This window comes from Juglans microcarpa x Juglans regia, chromosome 3D (genome assembly GCF_004785595.1).
Source record: "Juglans microcarpa x Juglans regia isolate MS1-56 chromosome 3D, Jm3101_v1.0, whole genome shotgun sequence".
NCBI lineage: Eukaryota > Viridiplantae > Streptophyta > Magnoliopsida > Fagales > Juglandaceae > Juglans > Juglans microcarpa x Juglans regia.
This window is the reverse complement of record NC_054598.1, coordinates 24,021,758-24,043,767: the sequence shown is the minus strand read 5'-3', so window position 1 is coordinate 24,043,767 and position 22,010 is coordinate 24,021,758. Positions and strand designations below refer to the sequence as shown.

At 36.2% G+C, this 22,010-nt stretch overlaps 2 protein-coding genes across 2 annotated transcripts; both read left to right on the top strand.

The window, feature by feature from the left end:
* The first annotated feature begins 133 nt into the window (after positions 1 to 133).
* LOC121255833 lies at positions 134 to 5,626 on the top strand. Its single transcript, XM_041156366.1, has 14 exons — positions 134 to 547; positions 1,067 to 1,226; positions 1,719 to 1,976; positions 2,190 to 2,364; positions 2,647 to 2,708; positions 2,814 to 2,977; positions 3,113 to 3,210; positions 3,691 to 3,749; positions 3,843 to 3,977; positions 4,073 to 4,326; positions 4,460 to 4,619; positions 4,779 to 4,854; positions 4,958 to 5,008; positions 5,300 to 5,626. The coding sequence occupies exons 1-14, from the start codon at positions 495 to 497 to the stop codon at positions 5,518 to 5,520; spliced, it is 1,926 nt and encodes a 641-aa protein (XP_041012300.1). The 5' UTR covers positions 134 to 494; the 3' UTR covers positions 5,521 to 5,626.
* Positions 5,627 to 14,574: 8,948 nt separating this feature from the next.
* Positions 14,575 to 17,786, top strand: LOC121256303 (sufE-like protein 2, chloroplastic). Its single transcript, XM_041157047.1, has 3 exons — positions 14,575 to 15,583; positions 16,999 to 17,198; positions 17,298 to 17,786. The coding sequence occupies exon 1, from the start codon at positions 14,815 to 14,817 to the stop codon at positions 15,496 to 15,498; it is 684 nt and encodes a 227-aa protein (XP_041012981.1). The 5' UTR covers positions 14,575 to 14,814; the 3' UTR covers positions 15,499 to 15,583; positions 16,999 to 17,198; positions 17,298 to 17,786.
* Positions 17,787 to 22,010: the final 4,224 nt, after the last annotated feature.

Below are 22,010 nucleotides of genomic sequence, written 5' to 3'. Positions count from 1 at the left end.
TATAGTAAAATTATTAAAAGAAGTAATAGACAGAGAGGAAGAGATTCTCAATAATTATCCAAAAGTAGTCAAAGTTTTCAAAATTACAGAAAGTTGGAAAGTAGATCCTGAGCAGTGACCTCTAGTCCGTAGTACCTGGGCCGGCCGTGCAAGTTAGGATTGCTGTATCCAGGTGTTCGTTAATTTGAGATGACTCGATTGTAGTTTTCCATTGCATTAGAGAGAGAGAGAGAGAGAGAGAGTGGAGTTGGACTCCTCTCCTGTTTTGGAGGAATCGCCAAGACACAGAGACAGGGAGATGGGAAGAAATGACCAGTTCAAATGGTTAAAACCAAAACGTCATTGTTTGTCGCCGTCAATTACCCGTCACGCTCTCTGTTAGTTTCCGACGGTAAATGCCGCAAGGCATTGTCTTGTCGAGTCGAGTGTCTATATAATATAATACCTGCGAACTCGGTGTCATCAGCAGCTGGATCCCCCACGAAGAGTGAAGCATGAAGCTCTTCGTTTTGATCTCTTTCCTACTCTTCCTTCTTCTAAATCCAAGGTGCTTCCTTGTTCTTCTTCTTCTTCCTCTCTCTCTCTCTCTCTCTCTCTCTCTCTACTTGCAAGATAAGCGTCGATGATCCTAGATTTAACTATCCCTTTATTCATTTCCAGTAATAATCGTAGACGATTTTGAGTTTTTTATGTACTGGTTTGAGTTGGGGTTTGGAGGGACTGTGATTGCTGATATTCGCTAAATTCTTGGATTTTTTTAATGAATTTTATTTATTTATTTGACGAGCATTTAGGCCTTCTTTAGTTAACATCATTTAATTTTCCTTTACAAATTAGCTCACTTTGTATGAGTTCCGAAAGCAAATAAAAATGTGTTTGTATGAAGTAATTAGTGTAGGTTAACATCATGTGACTCGTGCCTTGAGAAAAACAACTCTCTCTCTCTCTCTCTCTCTCTGTTTTTTTTTTTTTTTTAAAACCATTCGTTTGGACTGTCTCGAGGTTATGTGAATGAATTTGCCGGTTTTATGAAGAAATGATGGGCAAAAGCAATCTTCCATTTCAGGGTATTGTCTAAAACTCTGTCCGATGGGGGACCTGAACGTGCCAGCCTCCCACCTAGAGGTTGGAATTCCTACGACTCCTTTTGCTGGACCATTTCTGAAGAAGAGCTCCTGCAAAGTGCTGAAATCATATCTAACCGTTTACTCCCTCATGGATATGAGGTAAAAATACTGGATTTGAGTCCTTTTCTGTCTTTCCTGGCAAACTTCTTTAACGAAGTTTAGAAAGTTACAATCAAATCAAAGAGTTGGTAAAATATTTTTGGATTAAAGAGCGATAGAAACAAATCTCTTTTGTTATTTTCTTTGAAAATGGAAATAAAATGCATAATGGATTAGTGATATCAACAAAAAAATTCCCCGATTGGAAATTCCATTTGTCACACTAGCTGCCGCATAAGAAATTAGTGTGCCATATTATCAAATTCTATTAGTTAAATTGACAAAGATTATTACAGCCTTTTCAATTACTTAAATACTTGCTTTCAATTTTATAAATCTTAGGACCAAATTGGAACTACATATATCTTTTTACAGACTAAAATAGGCGTTTCCCTTATTTTTAATTGATTTAGCAGTATGAGGATTGAAAAGTTTACCAAGAATGAAACTGATCAATGCTTCTTTTTTTTTTCCTTCTTTCTATCAATGCAGTATGTTGTGGTGGATTATCTTTGGTATAGGAGAAAGGTCAAAGGTGCTTACCCTGATTCTCTTGGATTTGATGTAATTGATGAATGGGGGAGGATGATCCCCGACCCGGATAGGTGGCCTTCCTCCAAAGGTGGGAAAGGGTTCACTGAAGTAGCCAAGAAAGTGCATAGCATGGGTTTGAAGTTTGGAATTCATGTTATGAGAGGAATAAGTACACAGGCAGTAAATGCAAACACTCCTATCTTGGACACGATCTCGGTATTGCTCTGCACTCCGACCAACACTTTAGAAGATGCTTCATTTATTATGGTTTGCTTATGAAACAACCAGGAAGCACACAATATAAAATTTTAATCCTCAAAAAGCATAAATAGTGCAAAATGAATATCTAATTAAACTAGAGGAAAATGTGAAGGGTCAGCATTAATAACATTACTTAAACCTTCTATGGTTTTATTTCATTTTTGTTAGGGAGGTGCTTATGAAGAGTCTGGCCGGAAGTGGACCGCAAAAGATATAGGGATTAAGGAAAGGGCATGTGCATGGATGCAACACGGTTTCATGAGTGTAGATACCAAGTTGGGAGCTGGACGAGCTTTCTTGAGGTCACTCTATGAACAGTATGCTGAGTGGGGCATTGATTTTGGTAATTTGACTATTGTTGATGGAATGTTATCCTAGTTAGCCCTTATGCATTACCACAATACATACTCAAGCAGTAGTATGAGTAGAAGGTGTTGGACATCCCAAGGATTTATGTGTGACACTGTTTTGATTTTTGCATGTGATACAATCATAACCTTTTACAATCAATGATCGTATCCATCACTGACTACAGAAAAACATTTTAATTGGATAGTCACCTGATATTGGTGGCTCAGTTGTTTGTATTACACTGATTTTGATATTCATTGATTCTGTTCTTCAGTGAAACATGACTGTGTATTTGGCGATGACTTGGATATAAATGAAATAAGCATTGTGTCAGAGGTAAGCAGCAGTATTCATCACCACCCCCCCCCCCCCCCCCCCCAAAACTGTAATACTTGTGTAAAATTTGTGTGGTTGACTATTTAAAGGTGTGCCTCTTTCCAGGTTCTGAAGCAACTTGACCACCCCATATTGTATTCATTGTCTCCTGGAACCAGTGTGACCCCTGCCATGGCCAAGGATGTGAATGGGCTTGTCAACATGTACCGGATAACTGGGGATGATTGGGATTCATGGAGAGATGTTGCGGCACATTTCGATGTTACAAGGTAAAAAGACTCGTCTATCTCTGTTCTATAGTTTTGGAGTTTAGGTTACATTTCAATCATGGTTTGTTTTCCATTTGGCGCTCTTTTGTCCTGTCATTATTTTATACCAAACGATATTACTTAATTCTTTATCAGGGACTTCTCTACTGCAAGTATGATTGGAGCTAAGGGCCTGCTTGGGAAGTCGTGGCCTGACTTGGATATGCTACCACTTGGATGGCTTACTGATCCAGGTTATAAGAATTTGCATGCTATTTTTCCTGCATATATTATATATCCAATGAAGAATCTTGACCCTTTCTTACAGGATTTCATAAGATTGAATGAACCTAAGATCACTTGGCAGTGATTCTCTTTTTTAACAGACAACATTTTAGTGTCAAATAGGTTGTTCATGCACTCAAGTCTATGTCAGGTAATTTTTAACAAAAAAAGCAGGTGCCATCAAAGGCCATGGTGAAACTTTTGCTGGAACAGATGTATGTCTAGAGCAAGTGGCATGGCTTCAAAAACAAGTTCTACACCATTGTTTCTTTACTCCAAACATGTTATATTCTCATAGAGCATTGCATTGTTATCATGTGTGTTAAGAATCTTAAAGATTCCTGAAGTCCCCATAAATACAAATTATTATTAGATTTAATTTTTAATTTTAGCTTTGAGCCTAGACACAGAAAAGCCATATTAACTTTTATACTTAAAAAAAAAATTAGGTTCAAATGAAGGTCCGCACAGAACTTGTAACCTCAACCCAGATGAGCAAAGAACTCAGGTATACATATGTATGGAGAAAGATATGAGTTGGTTCTTTATGTCCTTAGTAACTAAGCCAACTTTTCTGACCTTACATTTTTCATTTTCACAGGTCACTCTGTGGTCCATGGCCAAGTCTCCTTTCATGTTTGGAGGAGATGTGAGAAAGCTTGATGAGAGCACATACAATGTCATAACAAATCCTACCCTGTTGGAGATAAACTGGTTTAGCTCAAACAACATGGAGGCATGTTTACCCCATCTAATCTTTGTAGTCTTGAAAAAAATAAACTTTTTATTTTCACAATACAAACATAACATAGTATTTTGTTGCTTGTACAGTTTCCTTACGTCACTGGCACGAGGGCTCTTAGTACAGATGAGGTTCATTCCTATCAATCGAGAAGATATGCAATAGATGTGAGAACATCTGATACAAAAGCTTTGGCCCTCACCACCTGCTCAAATTCGGAAGCAATTGGCTGGTCTACTGAAGCTCTGGACGAAGAATTTGAAAAAATCTGCTGGAAAGAAAAGTTTAAAAGAAAAAATCAAGCACCGTTTTGCGTATACAAGGGAGAGCCTCTTTTGGCATCGTAATAGTGCTTTATCTTTCTCCAACTGATAGTCTCAGATATGTTATTGTAGTTTTCCTGTTGTTACTAATACTATAGCCTTTGTTTTTGTGTATAAATTACAGATTAATTGTGATTTTTAATGCTGATGTAGAGATGAAAGAACGACATACAAACAGAAATATCAGGGGAAACTCCATTTATTATCAACTGACAGAAGGGACTTTTGCTTGGGGGCTTCTTCAAATGAAAGGCTTACTGCAAAGGAAATCAAGAGAGGTGCATTTTCACCTTGCAGATGGGAGACGAACCAGGTGTACTTTTTTTTTTTTTTTTTTTCCTAAATTTATATTTCATGAAATTTTCTAAAGATGTACTTGAAATTTAGGTTATTTTCCAGGATGAAATAAATACTTTTAACCATTGGTTAAACTGTGGATTTTATTGCAAGCTAATGCATTTAGTCTTGGCAGATGTGGGAGTTGAACCCTAATGGAACCTTGGTAAATGGCTATTCCGGATTGTGTGCAACAATGAATTCTGTTAAAGGTGATAAATATGAAACTTTGTGCCTTATTGTATAGAATGATGTAATGACAATTTTTCCAGTAACTCGATTTCATATATTCAAATTAGTTGATCATTCTTGCAGCTAAAGTCAGCTCAGTTGGAACTCGTTCTTGGATTGCAACTGGAAGTAGAGGTATGTGACTCCACCAACAAACAAATAACTCTTAACCAATAGCCTCGTAGATGCACATTGCTCCAAGTTCAAAACAGCCCTTTTTTTTTTGCCAAAGGCCTGTGGTCTGATTGGCATAACCCCTAGCCTCCAAAATAGAGGTCTGGAGTTCGAAACCCCCCTCCTCCAACTCAAAAAAAAAAAAAAAAAAAAATATATATATATATATATATGTTGCTTTTTTTTATTAAAAAAAGGGTTCAATATTCTATTCTTCACACTATTCAATGACTATTCTTCCTGCCTTTTCAGGAGAAATATATGTTGCCTTTTTCAATCTGAACACACGGAAGACAGTAATATCTGCAAAGATATCGGACCTAGCCAAGGCACTTCCTGTCCAAAACTTGAATGGAGCTTCCTGCAAGGGCAGAGAAGTATGGAGTGGAAAAGACATTGGATTAACAAACCAGTCTATAACAATGGCAGTAAACGCCCATGGCTGTGCCCTAGTTGTCCTGAACTGTGATTAGCTCAGCATCAACCAAAACAAAAGACCACGTTGTCTGTGCTGTGTATCAAATGCAGCTACACATAATGTATTGTGATAAAAATGAATGATAGTTCAATTAATCCTTAGGTCAATATTGCCAATAACCATTTCCGCCGTGGCGGCAGTGGCGGCGGCAACATTTCTTCACCACAATTCCGATAAATATCATGTATTGGACCCGAGCTAAACAATATTCTATCAATACTGAGTGATGAGAATGGGATGAGAATGGTATACAGTTTCGAGTTCAACTAAAATAATCTTAACAAAAGCAAAAGAAAGAAAGAGAGGAACTTTCAAGGAAATTGATACGAATGTTATTGAAAGTGGGAAGGAGTTAGTGTCTTCCTGAGTTGGTCCACTGTAAATAAGTTATATCGAAATTTCTTGTCTACTATATACATCAGCCGAATGTCATGCATGATGCCATAATTCGTCGTATCAGTGGACAAATAGGGTGGCGTCAAACTAATCAAAGTCCAGCATATTCTCTCGGAGATATTTTATTCTCAAGTAGGTATGTGCAACACATCCCACACATGACACATTACTTGAAGGAAAACACTATACCCACAGAACATGTCTATCGAAATTCTTTACTGAATTTTTTTTTAATTTTTTTTACTTCATAATTAAGTATTTTCAAATAAATATGTGATTTTTTTTTAAAAAAAATATTTAAATTATTTAAAAAAATATTAAAAGAAAAGGAAAAAAAAAGATTTATAGTGTTCGGTAAAGGATTGCGGTAAAAATCTTCTGTGGACGTAGTAACGTTCTTACTTAAATGATAAGATTTGATTTGTAATATTCAAATTTTAAAATTTATCTTTCAAATTAAATTATGTCACGTTACTTTATTAAATATGTTCTACACATAAGTTTGAGAATAAAATTTCTCTCTTCTTCGTCTGCTAGTTTAGAGATTATTCACGTATAAATTTAAAATCATCACAATTATAGTATTTCCTTTAGTAAAGCTAATATCAATTTTTTTTTTTTTTTTGTTAAGAAAAGTTTTGCGAATGGTAAAAATTTAAGAGTTTTTTTTTTTGTTAAAGTTTTGAAATGAATTTGTTAACAAAGAAAAACGTTCTTTTTAAATAAATTTTAGGATGAACTTTGTGAAAATAGATAAATAAATGAAAATAGTATATGCACAACAACTTTTTACAAGTCTTTGTACGATTATGTTTTAGATGAGAAGATTTTTGCAAAATAACTTATAATGGAAGATAATAAAAGAACTGATTTTTTTAAGACTTAAATATATTTAGATCAAAGTTGAAGACTTTTGGTGAATAATTTGTAAAGACAAAAGTGATTCGTTTACTACTTTTTCACGATCTTAAAGCTATTGTGGCAACATTAAATTATTATTGTTGAATAGTGACTAATTTTTGGATTTTAAATAGTTTTTGCCGATTGAGTAACAAAAATACTTTAATGCAGTTGTGCTAAAGTTGTGAACTAAAGGCGTCTCACTTCTGCTTCACAAAAATATTAAATAATTACTGTATCCAAAAGTGTAAGGTCTATTTATATAATAAGATGAGAAGAAATAATTTTAAATGAAAATTAAAAGTTGAATAAAATATTGTTAGAATATTATTTTTTAATATTATTATTATTTTAGAATTTAAAAAAAGTTGAATTGTTTATTATATTTTGTGTGAAAATTTTAAAAAATTATAATGATAAGATAAGATGAGATAAAACTGTTTTTTTTATCTAAACAGGACATTCGATTTACCAACTACGTGTCATGAGCTAGGGCTGCAACCCGATCAACTCCAGCCGGGTTTGGACTCGGTCCGACCCCACCCGACCCGACCCTGTTTGGGCGCCAAACCAATCGGGTTTTCATTTTTTTTTTTTCCTATATAAACTATATGAACGTTGGTATCCCAATTATGGAAATAAGTAAGAGAAACGTTTGGAAATTTCAATAAAGAAGAACCAAAACAAATAAACCAGAAACATGGCAAACATCAAGCCATGAAACATAAACCAAAAGAACTAAAACAAATAAACCATAAACGTTCATGAAACAATCCAAATGAAAGAAGATCTAGAAATGAGTAAACAATCCAAATATGTCTACAGTTATTGACCAGATGAACAAAAACAAATAAACCAGAAGAACTAAAATATCAATTTTTTCAAGAAAGAAGTAAAGGTACAAAGGCATGATGTGAATTAAAAAGAACCATATGCAAAGAACTATTCAGGCCTATCACATTGCATTTAAATCCTGTTAATAATCTAATTAAAAACAACAACCACCATGCATAACATATAATAAAAAAATAAACTTTCGTAAAAATAAGGAGCCCTTGGATGGACTTTATCCATAAAAAATGTATGAAAGCCATCTATTACAAAAACTATCTAAATTACAAAAATATGAACATCAACTGATAAAGGACTGAGGAACATCCAACAATTGAATAACAGCAGCTTCCCATCTCTTCCTCTATATCTGTCATTCCAAATCAATAATAGCACATCATATAATTCAAGTCAACACAAAGTGGTTTAATTTCTCTAACAAATGAGTGAAAATGAAAAACATACCATCATGCATACCATAAGCCTTGAGTCACTCCTCATCAACATAAGTAAAACTTGATTTTGGATCAAACTCTAAAAAAACAAATGATAATTATTAAATGATATAAAAGAATAAACATTATGAAAAAGTTTAATAAATATGTAAATAAGAAATAAGTTTATTACCCAATTCCGCCTCAAAGCTTTCAATATTATCCAAGGAGGCATGAAGATCAATGGGTATTGGATCTCTCAACCATTTTTGTGTACAAACGAGTGCATCAACTGATCTTGGACATAGTGAACTACGAAATGGGTCAAGCACCCGACCCCCTGTACTGAAGGCTGACTCAGAAGAAACAGTAGAAACGGGAATGACCATCACATCCTGTGCAACTCTTGCCAAAATAGGATACTTTACTTCATTGATCTTCCACCAATCTAAAATATCAAAATTTGGAACTCGTGCCTCACAACCATGTTCCAAGTATTGATCGATCTCTGATTTGTTCATAAAATTAGATTCAATTATTTCTTGCTCATACTCAACCCAAAAGTTGAGAATCAGAATCAATCATACTAGGGTCAACTGAGGAAGGAGGCTTAGAAACTCCCCTTGAACTCACATACACAACATTATATTCTCCATAAATGTCAATCAACAATTGTTTCATTTTTGCAATCATTTTTTCGACTAAATTACCACCATATATTTTTTTGAACAATAAATGCAAAAGACTAAATTTGCATCTTGGATCAAGAACAACAACAATAATTATAATCAAGTTAGTCTTCTCGATTGATCCCAATATTTATCATACTTAATCTTCATATTCACCGACATACATTTTAACACTGCATCATTACTTTGATACATTTTTGACAAATGTGATTGGATGCCACAAAACTTTTAAAAATATGCATTAGATGTGACATACAAAGAGCCAGAAAGTCTCACAGTAGCATCATAAAACGTCTTCAAAAACTCTATCAATACTCTAACTCTCTCCTAATTATTAGAGTTTAGAGGGCTCAAGTTCACACTACGACAATAACAAAAAAAAAAGAATCATCATCCTTCTCCAATCGCAAAAATGGTTTTTTAAATGTTTCTGCAACTTCTAGCATTAAATAAGTCGAATTCCATCTTGTGGAAACATCAAGGCATACCAATTTTGTATAACCAATTTTTTCATTCTCTATACATTTTTTTGAATTTATCCATTCTTGCAGGAGATGATCTAACATACTTAACCGCATTACGCACCCTTATGATTGAATCATCACAATCTTTTAGCCTATCATTCACAATGAGGTTGATAATATGGGCACAACACCTGATGTGAATATACTTCTCTTCCAACAAATGATCTCCTACAAACTTCCTCAAATACTCAATGACAACATCATTTGAGGAAGCATTGTCAACTGTAACATTAAAGATCTTGTCAATACTCCAATCTTGTAGACATGAATCTACATACTTTCCAATAGTTTCTCCTTTGTGATTAGGGATCATGCAAAAGTTTAGAATTCTTTTGTGTAGTTTCCATTCACAGTCGATGAAGTATGCAGTAAGACACATATAATTTAAGTTTTGAATCGACGTCCATGTGTCAATGGTTAAACTAACCCGCCCAACCGTTTTAAATATTTTCCTTAACTTCTCCTTCTTCATTTTAAATAGTTTAATACAATCTCTCGCTGCAGTAGTTCGATATGGCACTTGAAACTTTGGTTCAAGTTATCTACATACTTTCCTAAATCTTTGGGCTTCTACTATCCAAAATGGAAGCTCATTACAAATTATCATTTTTGCAATTGCCATTTGTACATTTTCTGAATTAAATTTATGTGCATTTGTCGAGTTATTGACATCACTATCTCCAATTCCCTCAAAAGCCCCCTCATGACTCATAATCTGTTGATCCGTAAGTCTGATTCTATGAGAATGTTGCTTACAAGTACCAAGATGCTGTAGCATACTTGATGTACCATGTCTTTTGGGATGACAATAGTAAATCTTGTGACAATAATTATACTTCACTTTTGGGTCATTAAAAGGGCATCCATCTATTTTAATGAAATGGTCCCACACTACTGAGGGGTCCTTATTTGCCGTCCTTTTACGAGAAGGGACTGAGATACATGTATCACTAGACAAGTTAATATTTGAAACCAGTTGTGATTGATTTTCCAAAGGAGTAGTCGTCTCATTATCTTTTAAATTTGTATAAGTGTCACTTTCGAAATAATCCATATATAAACTGACATATAATATAACATATAAAAATCAAGATATTGGGATATGAACTGAAAATTACTCTATTTTCATAATTTAGAGAAACTCAAAAGAAAGAGAAACCATTATCATTCACGTATATTTTTCATTACATTAATATGATTAAATAACAATTATAGTTTGGGTTGAAAAAGACAAGTTAATTAAGGCTCCATCACTCGATCAAGCTGTTATTCTTTGAGGAGCTCTCACCAAAAAGAAGGTAAGAAAGAACTTGGTGATTATATGTATGTGTATATATATATATATACACATACAAAGTCAATATAAAGTCACTAAAATCTATTATTAATCTATTATTCTATGAACTTGGTGTTTCATAGAACTTTGCATTTTTCTTTTTTTAAATTAACATGTTACGGCATATTTTGACCTAACATGTTTGGTTTTCCATATTTTTTTTTTATTCTCTCTTTATTGTCCTTTTAAAACCTGACTAGTAGAAGAAACAAATAATTCAACCCATTATATATCTCTCCTCCAAATGAACCACCACCACAAAAGCCAACTCATACTATCTTTTGGGGCTCTCACTTTCTGGTACAACTAACTTTGTTTATAGTCTGTGCTTTAAGGCACTATATAAATGCTTGTTTAATCTCACACTATTACTTTAATGCTTGTTTTCACTATATGCGTCTCCATACTAATCATAATAATTACAGGAGAAAATAAACACTGGTTCAAGCGCAGAGACCATCGAAATATGGGGAATGAAAGTTGTATACCCATTACTCTTATAATATTTTGCCCCTTTGTCAATCTCTTATAATATGGGGAATGAAAATTGCACCCTCAAGCCAAGCTTTAGGCATACTAGACACTGCACTTGGCAAACTAAAAGATAGGCAGCAACCCATGTGTATTGAATCAAGAGAATTACTTGCTGTGATAATTGATCCCACAAATTAATTAATACGTAGAAATGAAATTATCTATGCCTAGTTGCCTATCATCCTGTGTATTCTTAGTAGTAGAATTTTGATTCGAGAGTAATAAAGAATCATGTATTCAAACCAGTCAAATCATGTGTCATTAATAGGTAGAATCAAGGGAAATCTGGTTAACATTTTAAGTACAAGTAATCCTAGTTAAACACACAGCATACAGATGACACAAACAATAGAGAAGCACATTGCATTTCTACTAACTAGGGAACTTGCAGGTATGGGTGGTACTTATTCTGGAAGTGGCTATGACTCTTGGCCCATGAACACATGGACACCAACAGCAAACAAGAAGACGCATATTAGAGCAAAATAGAGGATGGAATGAACCAGTTTAATATTTCAACAGACTTTGCAACCCAGAGAACGACGACCAAACAGAGAACACACAGACCACCAAACAAAGCTCGAAAACTTAAATCTTACTGAGAGAGAGAGAGAGCAAACCCATAAATACATGAGTACACCAAAAAGCAAAATAAATTATGGATAATCAAAGACAACGACAATCACTGCATAAATACATGCAGATCCAAAGGAAAAAAAAAAAAAAGAAGAAGAAGAAGAACGAAGCTGAAAGAAGAAAGAAACACCCTGCATTTACAACTCTCAAACCCATGAGAAATAGAAACTAATGGATAAAAGTGGTCCTCCATTTTGGTGCAATTTACGTTGCTCTACCCAACAGAAAATTCACAAACCAGTTCAACATTTCAACAGACTCTGCAATCCAGAGAACGGCGACCAAACAGAGCTTGAAAACTTAAATCTTATCGAGAGAGAGAGAGAGAGAGAGAGAGAGAGAGAGAGAGAACGCACATCTATGATGACCACTGCGACCAACAACAGCAATTGACGACGAGAACGGCGACAGTGACTAGGGTTTCCTCAATGGAGAGGATAGTGTTTTCGTCTTCAGTTCATAAGTGTTTCGTCTTCAATTCAGAGTCGGTTTCGACGGATTCTACGGGTTGTTTTTACTAAAACCTGGTATCATGCATTTGACACGATGAACCATCTTTCACGGGTTGGAGAAGTCGGTTCTGGCAGACGGATCGGGCTTACGGCCCATTATGCATAGCCCTATCATGAGCCATGTAAACTAATTTTTAAAACAAACTAATGTCCATTATCCCATGCTAATGTTCAATTAATCATGATGTCTAATCTAAAACAACTTTGACGCTTGTCCTCACCAATAGTTCTTTTTTCTTTTTTTAAATGGAATTGTTAGTGTTGTTTTTTTTTTAAATGCTAATGTACAGATTGCTTTATAAATTAACGTTAATGTATAATTTTACTTTTGTGAGATATTTTTGTGATTAAAATATTTTAAAAATAAATTAGATTTATTGGATTGGTGATTATCAATTATCATCGTTAAAAATAGGTTAATAATGGTACCAGAAGTCCACTTGATTTTTCGTTATATTTCAAATCAATTTACGTTTTTAGCATGTTGTTAGACGAAATAACTTGCCATTGTGTCATCATTCATTACGATTTGATCCATTGACCCACGATGGGTCAACAAAAAGTTAGGTGGAGCAAGGAAATTTAAGAGTAGTTTGGTTTGCTAGATTGTATTTGGAAAAGCTCTTTGATTGAAGATTCCGAATTATCATCTTTTTTATTTTTAATTTAATTAGAATATCATATTTTTTTTTCATAATAAAGGGGAGTGTAAAGTCGGAAATTCTGATTCACAGAGATGTTTATATTTTTAAAAAATTAATGGGAAAAAAAATCGTGAATATGATATTACCGCAAGTAACACGTCATTGCTGCAAGAGCTCTTCTACACACAAGCAGATTCGTAAATCAATCTGTACATTAATGTTGATGTAGACTGTTTTGTCAAATATTCATTTTTAAATCCGTACTTTTCATTAAAATCTATCTTTCTACCTTAATATTGATGAGTGTATTGGTGCGCAAATCTCCTTACAATCAAATTTTTTCTTACTCTGCAATATTACCATGAGATTATAAATGTTGCTTGAAAAAAAAAAAAATTAGTCCAAAGTTTCGATGTTAAAAGAAGGAAAATATAGATATAAAGTAAATTTTGCAAACTTGGATTTATTTAATTGAGAAATAGGTTTGGGTGGGGGTAATGCGGCTGGTCAAAGAAAGCAGTTAACCTGAGCAAAAGATCAGTAATGGGTCTCCCTCATCGCGCTCTCTCTCTCTCTCTCTCTACATCCATCCCCGGACCACCACCATATTGATATTAGAGCTAAGAAAAATTCATGAAAATTTTATTTTTTTATATTTCAGTTATTAATATGTTAAAAATTATAAAATTTAAAATTTAAAATAAAATTAACAAAATAAATCTTATAAATAAAAATTATAAGTTATACAATATTCACAAAAATTACAAAGACATCATAATTCAGATTTTGCATCTTAACGTGAAAGCTCTAAAACGCGATGCTCGTGAAAACGCGAGGCTCGTGGAATATTGGGATTTTAATCATGATTAATGATATTTACAATCTTTAAATTATATAAATTTTACGTTTTTTTTTTAAAAAAATATGAAATTTATATAAAAAAATTTAATATTTTAATTGTAATCTCCACTATTTTTTAAAAAAGAGTAAATAATATTTAAACACTTTACAACTGTATCATTTTACGTCTCTATTTTTATATTAATTTAAAATAAAAAAATCTAAAACATCCAAATCTCAATAAAGTAAGAGAAGACATATATGAGTAGTAATCAAAAATTTTCTTTAACGCACACGGACCTAATTACTTCTCCCACTCTAATTTGTTTCTGGAATTCAATTTCGCAAGTGTCTGTCTGTCTGTCTGTCTGTCTTTATTTCTAGAGGGTTCTGCAGAATAATGCATTGCGATTCATGGACATTAATGCAGAAATCACCCAAACGTACACGTTTTCAAATCAAACTTGAACTTCGAAAGCATAATAGTCAATAGTCATCCCCTTGGAAAATCTAAACGCTATTTGATCTTTATATTATAATATTTGCACATATTTTTCAAAAAAAAAAAAAAAAAGAAATTGTTGTGTTTTTCTTTATATAAATAAATATGATAGATAGATATATATTATCGGTAAATATGTCTTTTCTCTTATTTTCATAGTTTTGCACGTTGTCAGTGTCTGGGCCCAGGTGGTCATGGGGCCCCACAAACCTCCGACCATCTGGTTTCCTTCCTTGTATGTTATGTATATAAATAGATGGATAGATGAATTGAGAATTAGCTACCTAATGATTCGGATTCGGATTCTGATTCTGATTCACGTAGCACGCAGAGGCACAGACTCCGACACGGAGACGGGCATGGATTCGGAATAGGTGCCCGTTTCAAGGATATTATCCGTTTTACCAGCTCTCCCATTTCATTTCCGCCTTCCTCTCTACTCTTTTTCTTACATTTCTTGCCTTTTGATTCCTCTCTCTCTCTCTCTCTCTCTCTTTCTCTCTGTCCCAACATGATCTCTTCTCCCTTCATTCCAAGAGTTCCTCTCTCCTCCTCTTCTTCTTCTTCTTCTGGCCCCGTGATGTTACCAAATCTCTATAACTACCCCAGGCCCAAGCGCAATGATTTTAAATCCAGAAACCTCGCGTTCATGCCTTTGAAATGCATTCACAACTCCCGTTTCGATTCCTCGTCGGAATCGGACTCTCGACTCCCTAGTTTCTCCGCTTCTTGCTTAACGGCAACGGACACCACTTTAGCTTGCTCCGATCTCGTCGCCGATAGGCTCCGCCGCGTCGTAGCCGAGTTCAGGTCTCTCCCGGAGCCAATCGACCGCGTCAAGCGGCTCTTGCACTACGCGGCGCTCCTTCCCCCATTAGGCGATTCGGCTCGAGCGCCGGAGAATCGAGTCACGGGGTGCACCACCCAGGTGTGGGTGGAGGCCGAGTTGGACAAGCTTGGGCGGGTGAGATTTAGAGCAGACAGCGACTCGGAGATATCGAAGGGATTCTGCTCGTGCCTCATTTACATGCTAGACGGCGCGGACCCCGAGGAGGTGGTGAAGGTGAAGTCGGAGGATCTGGCGGACTTGAACGTGGGTTTGCACGGAAAAGCCCATTCCAGGGTGAACACGTGGCACAATGTTCTTATTGCTATGCAGACGAGGACGACGGCTTTGCTCGCTGGCTCCGAGTGAGTTGGAAACCCGCTTTTGGAGCACCCTTCTCCTATGTTGCCATCGCCGTTGATCTTAGCGCAAAGGGAGTTTTGCCGAAGCCCAGGTTAATCAACTCATTATCTTGAAGATTTTATTCTTGTTCAAGATTATTTGATGCTGAGTTTAAGGCGTGAGTTCTGAAGGTAGAAGAATGTAAATTAGATATTTTTTTTCTATTTTTTTTTTTTTTGTATAAATTTAGTGTTCCGTATATGATACGATATAGAAAAGATGAATAAAATTCCATGTAGTCGATTCCTGAGATTCACGCTATAACAGCGAGCAAGGTTCTTGTTCCTAATCTGTCAAAACAATAGGTATATAGTCAATGAACTAAAGGAAAAGAAACTAGGTGTTTTCAGATATTTTCCAAAATATTTTTTCATTTTCAGTTAGTCAAGAGTTTGAAGTCCATTTTGTTAGGATTTATATATATATATATAATATATATATGGTAATAAAAATTTCTCTAACTTGCAAAAAAGTCTTCTTGGCATAACCCATGTTAACCCCACTTTATGAGAGAAGCATTTCACAGGGCTCTTGGCAACCTCACAATGAAGTATCAAGCGGATGCTTCCTTAGGTTGTTCGTGATTCGCATCTTCCTCAAGGATGCTGTCTAGGTAAAGGAGACCTCTTTTAATAGCGCCTTACTCCTCCAAATGTTTTTTCCAAGGAAAGGGAATGCTCTCCTGTATAGTGAGGACCTCATGAACGTACAATGAATTTCTCCTCCTTTGAGAGGCTTCAAAGAATCTCATCTGTGCCTTCATCACTTAATCCTATAGAGTTCAATAAACTATAGAAGTATGTGAGGGCGCCAAACTCTAGTAATGAGTTTTCATGAGGAAATTGAGATTCTACTATGGAGAGCCACCAAAGACTTCCAATAAATCAGCCACTCAAGTCTCCTGCCCACCAGTTAACCAGGTGAATTTTTATTCTTCACCTATCCCACCCCTTTTAACTTGTGCATCCTCTTCCAACAAGTCAACCTTTAATCAATTTTTTCAATCACACCATCACAAGTAGAATTAGCCTTAGAAGGCTCCTGAAGGAAGATCGAGATATTTCATAGGTAGGGAGTATATCTGGTATTTCCACATACTAATCAAACTTCGACAGTATGAACCAAACTCCCTACATATGGCATAGGAAGTGAAACAAAACAATTTGCAACTGTGCACAATTAAATCAAGTGAAGACAGCCAAGAGCATGATGGCCTTATGGCATATGATCCGGTTCTCCAAATAGAAAACTTGGGTTCAAAACCCCCCACCAACCTTGTATAAAAATAAAATAAAATAAAATAAAGACACATATAATGAGATCATTAATTGCCCGAATGTGGCTTCCTTACGAAGCACAACCATCTTTTAAATGTTACAAAATGTCTTAAAGATTCGAAGACTCCTCTGCTACGGACCCTTTACCTTATGCTTTACCTGTATCTTTATGGTGGCGGTATATATGCAGGTTGGTGTGTTCAGGATGTCAATTGAACAGTTTAGTTGCACACTAGCTGGCAGATCCTACATACATGTGCTTTCTTGAGGCAGCTGCAGTTGCATCTCCGTTTGTGCGTGTTATATTATGTAATCACTTTGTAGGAGTAAAAAGCATGTGCCCCAGAGCTTGTACCTATAATTTAACCATGTTGTTCAACAATTCTTCAGGTAGATTTTATTATTCTCTTTCCTTTCTGCTTTGTTAAATTATTCAGTATCTTCATATGTTTAAATTGTGATAAGCTTGCTGGTTCCTTAATGTGCCAGGGATATGCTCAATTTCCATATATAAACTTACGTTTTAAGGACCTGAATCCTAGATGCCACAACAATGCCTAGTTGTTTCAGCAAATGGCTACAGACTATCATGGAAAATGAAGATATTGCTGAGACCATCCAGTCACTGCAGAGGCTCCATAGGACATAGAGTCACTGTTGCTTCGCCTGCAATATCAACATTTAATTCTTCAGCTGCTTTAATGGAGCTAAGCAAAACTCCTTTTTTTTTTTTTTTATATTACAAGTCCATTTTGAGAATGCTATATGGATTTAAGTGGCTCATCATGGATTAATTTACTTATTTTAGGCAAGTGGGATTATGGGATTTATATTTGTTTTGTTTACTTTCTAGTTGGGACATAAGTTCAATTTTTGCAATGTTTTGTAAAAAATTGGGGGATTTTGTACTAGTTTTGTTTACTTTCCTCGCAATTGGTGTGGAAACCATCATATATTGGAACATATGACCTATCCTTCGTTTGTTCTCTTGCATCTTATTGATGCCGTGGTTGGTGGTTCAAGATTAAAAATCTCAAAACCGTAAAATGGATAACTATGATTGCACAATCAACCGGCATTTAAGCTTCTTAATTTCAGGTTCTTATTTGTAAGAGTATAACCGGTTCGGTTTGGTATGGTTTTGAACAAAATTTAGAATCGAACGGGTATGTACCGGTTTTGTATTTTTAAGAACCGATTATGCATCGGTTACACTCCTAAATCGGTACTTCTGGTTTTACCGATTCTGGTCTGATTTTAATATACTATATTATATATATAATAATACATTATAGTATATAGTACTATAGTGATAATAGATTATAGTATATTATATTATTATAATATATAGTGATATAGTATTAGTATAACTATTAATACAATAGACTATAATGATATAAGATTTTAAAATTTAATATTATATTAATTAGTAACTTATCATATAATACAAAAATAATTTATATATAACTATATATTATATATAAAAATTATATACAATATAAAAAACTATGATATATATATATATGAACGGGTACGGTTCGATCCAATCCGGTTTTAGAAAAACAAATGAAATCGGATCTATTTTGACCGGTTTTAAGAAAAATATAATCAGTGCCGGACCAAACCAAACCCACCGGATCGGTCCGGTCTGGTCTCTTTTTTTTTACACCCCTACTTATTTGGATATAAACCCGCCCTAAATTTATAACCCTCTAATACATATTATATATATATATATATATATATATATATATTACTTTTTATAACTTTTACAATAAAAGAAAGAGAACTACTACAGAGACAAATGGATTCACAAAAGTAAATTTACAAATTGATATGGTTTTATGATATCCATTAGATCTATTTCGCAATAAAAGTAATTTTATAATCTGACAAATCACATCAAGTCACGTCAGTTTGTAGATTTCTTTTTATATAATCTTTTTATAACTAAGTATTTCTCTAAAAGAAATAACAAAACGACACCATTTAATGCCATTGCTATTTTTCAAAAAAGGTTGCATTTAATGGGTTATACGTAAATAGAATGATCGATATTGGCAGAAAACAAAAACACCCCTAATTTTTCTCTCCCTTTTTAGGTACCGTCGACCTTTGTCGCAAGCCACCCACTCCATGTCAATGTCGTTTCTCACCATCAGCCCACCACCGCATGGCATTTTGAGGTGGTAGTTGTACAAATTATTTTACAAAAACGTCATTAATTTAAATATGGTTGCGTAAAAGGTTGTGAAAATGAGTTGTATCTATATTATTATTAAATAAAAACAATGATTTCAAATGGTACGACCGTTTGTGAATGTATGAGAGATAGTGTATAAACTTTGTAATATATATAAGGTGTGAAAAATAAAGAGTTGATTAAACTAAAAGATTATGTGCGATGAAAGAAGATGAGAGAGACGAGACAATGAGAACGGATGAGAGAAATTTACTGGTCGGCACTATAGAGTTAGAAGAGCAGGTGTTTAAATAATTTACATACTTTTATTTAGTGTATGGTCTGTGTAAGGGGATTTTTCCCACTAAGCCTAAGACGCCTGTGGATGAAAAAGAAGTAAGATCAAAAGTCCAGTCCAAATAGTTCCCAACCCAGCCCAAAGGAAAAGTCCTCTGGGTGCAACCTGCAGAAGGGATGACGCTACAAGGAATGAGACTTGTCGATTCGAAGACCCCTCGAGCAGTGTCTAGCCCTCAAGTGTCTGCCCACATAGCATACGTAATATGCAAGGAGCCTTTGATCTATTGACATGAAGGATATCAACGGACCATGAAGAAGATAGTTTGAGAGAAGGAGGTCGGAGAACCACACCGCATTAATGGCTCCACTACCCTGGCAACACGCCACATGAATGACGCTGTCACAGAGCCACGTCGCATTTAAAAATTCTGACATAAGGAACAGTGCGAAGGACGCAGACTTCGTGGAGGCATGCACAATCTATCCCCCTGACTTATAGTATAAGTAGCAGATCCCAAGTACGAGAATGTCTCTCTGATTCAGTGACTCATTTACTTATTTAAAAACTTCTAAGAATATTTACTAACTTGGGCATTGGATGTTACCCAGCCCCTAGGTCGCCCTATCCAAGTTGCACTTCTCTCCTTCTTTTGCAGGTTTGTTACCAAAGACTTGAGCTGTCGGAGCCTGGTCCAAAGGCGTGGGAAACATGGCGTTAACAGTGGCTTCGTCTGTGGGATCGTAATAGATCTGGCTTGTCTTTCTCATGCTAGCGATAATCCATTCCGAGCAACTTAGGAGAAACATGAGAGAAGCCATGGAAGTAAGGTTGAAAATTATAGAAGAATGGGTAACGAACCTAACCGGCGAAGTGCAAACACTTCGCAAGGAAAACGAGGAACTCTGAAAACCTCAGCAGGAACATGACGACAAAGCAGTATCCGGCGACAGTGAGCATGTGGGGTCTCAGAACACGCAAGCTGGACCTAATAAAGAAGAGGAGCATAAGAACATGCAGGACGAGCTCCATAACCTCAAAAGAAAATACGAGGAGATAGCGAGGAAGGGAGGTACGTCGTCAATAGTAGACCAGTTGCTCACAAGCACGGGTCTACTCTATACACAAGAAGTAATGGTGGTACCTTTACCACCAAAGTCAAGGGTCCATGCTATGGAGATATATGATGGAAGAAGGGACCCTCTTAAGCACCTGGAAACTTTCAGAGCTCACATGACGCTGTATGGCTTCCTCGGAGAAGTAGCTTGTAGAGCGTTTCCACTAACCCTGAAGGGGTCCACACTTGTTTGGTTCGGGTCACTAGCACCTTGATCAGTGAACAATTTTGGCGAACTGGCCAGTTCCTAACCTAGTTTATGTCCAGTCAAAAGAGGCGACGTCTGGTGGCGTACCTCCTCACTGTCAAACAAACAGAGGATGAAATCTTGAAGTCCTACCTATCTCGGTTCAACAAGAAGCGCATGACCATCGACGACCAGGACGAGAAGATAATATTGGCGGTGCTGCTCGGAGGAGTTTGGCCACGATCCCAGTTTATGGCAGAGTTGGCAAGAAGGACTCATGTGATGTTGTGAGAATTCATGGACACTCTTCATGAATTCATCAACGCAAAAGACACTCTTCGAGCATTGAAGGAGCCACGGAGGAAGGAAGTGGAGCGTGCAAAGAAAAGGGTGAAGGTCTTGACCAAGACTAAGCCCCACGAGAAATGGGAAAGAGCTCCCAAGAAAAGCAACGAGAGGAAGTCCTAGCAAGGGGATCAAGACCACGGTACGACCGGCCCATGTTCGCCATACATGAGGTTTACACTCACATCGCACAAAGGGAGGACGATCAGGGAGTAACATGCCGCTACTACACATACCATCGGTCAACCTCGCACAATACCAAGGTCTACTTCTTCCCGCAAGGAAGAAGGGAATATGCGAAGCAGTAGAAGCGACGCCACTCCCCGACCCGAAGACTGGAGTAGGAAAGAAAGGGAGGGTCGGGAGAAAGGAGCTGGGATCGAGGCAACCAGCACAGGCAGACAAACAGTTCTCAATGGCGGCCAATGATAAGAGAACTGCAGCCAAATCATGCTCGTTCATCTCTAAGGCAGGAGCTCCCACTTGGAGAAATTCAAACCATAGCTGGAGGATTCGTGGGCGGGGGTGTTACCTCTTCAAGTAGGAAAGCGCATGCTAGGAGTGCTTGATATCATGAGGTGTACTCAGCTGAGTGTCATCATGCTAAACATCGAAGGAGTGACTCTACCCCCGCCATCTCATTCACGAAGGTCGACGAAGAGGGGGTTCTATACCCCCAAGATGATGCACTAGTTGTTATTATACTTGTCGCTAACTTCACCACCCGCATAATCCTTATCAATAACGGGAGTTCCAAGGACATTCTGTTCTGGGGAGCCTTTGCCAGAATGGGCATAGAGACCGCTCGGCTGCATCTGGCACCCATGCCCTTGAAAGTTTCTCCGGAAGTGTGGTCCAACCTTGTGGGAACCATCACGCTATCCGTCCCTGTCATGGTTGACTTCCTGGTAGTAAAGACTCTGTCGTCATAAAACGCCATTATCGGGAGGCCCACCCTTAACAGCTTACAGGTCATCACATCGACCTACCACCTCAAAATGAAGTTTCCAACTCCCCAGGGAGTGGGGGAATTCTGAGGTGAGCAAGTCTTAACAAGAGAATGCATATCCAAG

Excerpts from the sequence above, each read along its gene's own strand:
- LOC121255833 (XM_041156366.1), top strand. The coding sequence starts at position 495 with ATGAAGCTCTTCGTTTTGATCTCTTTCCTACTCTTCCTTCTTCTAAAT. Across the intron at positions 4,327-4,459 it reads GGAGAGCCTCTTTTGGCATC|AGATGAAAGAACGACATACA; the intron begins GTAATAGTGCTT and ends ATGCTGATGTAG. Across the intron at positions 4,620-4,778 it reads GCAGATGGGAGACGAACCAG|ATGTGGGAGTTGAACCCTAA; the intron begins GTGTACTTTTTT and ends TAGTCTTGGCAG.
- LOC121256303 (XM_041157047.1), top strand. The coding sequence starts at position 14,815 with ATGATCTCTTCTCCCTTCATTCCAAGAGTTCCTCTCTCCTCCTCTTCT.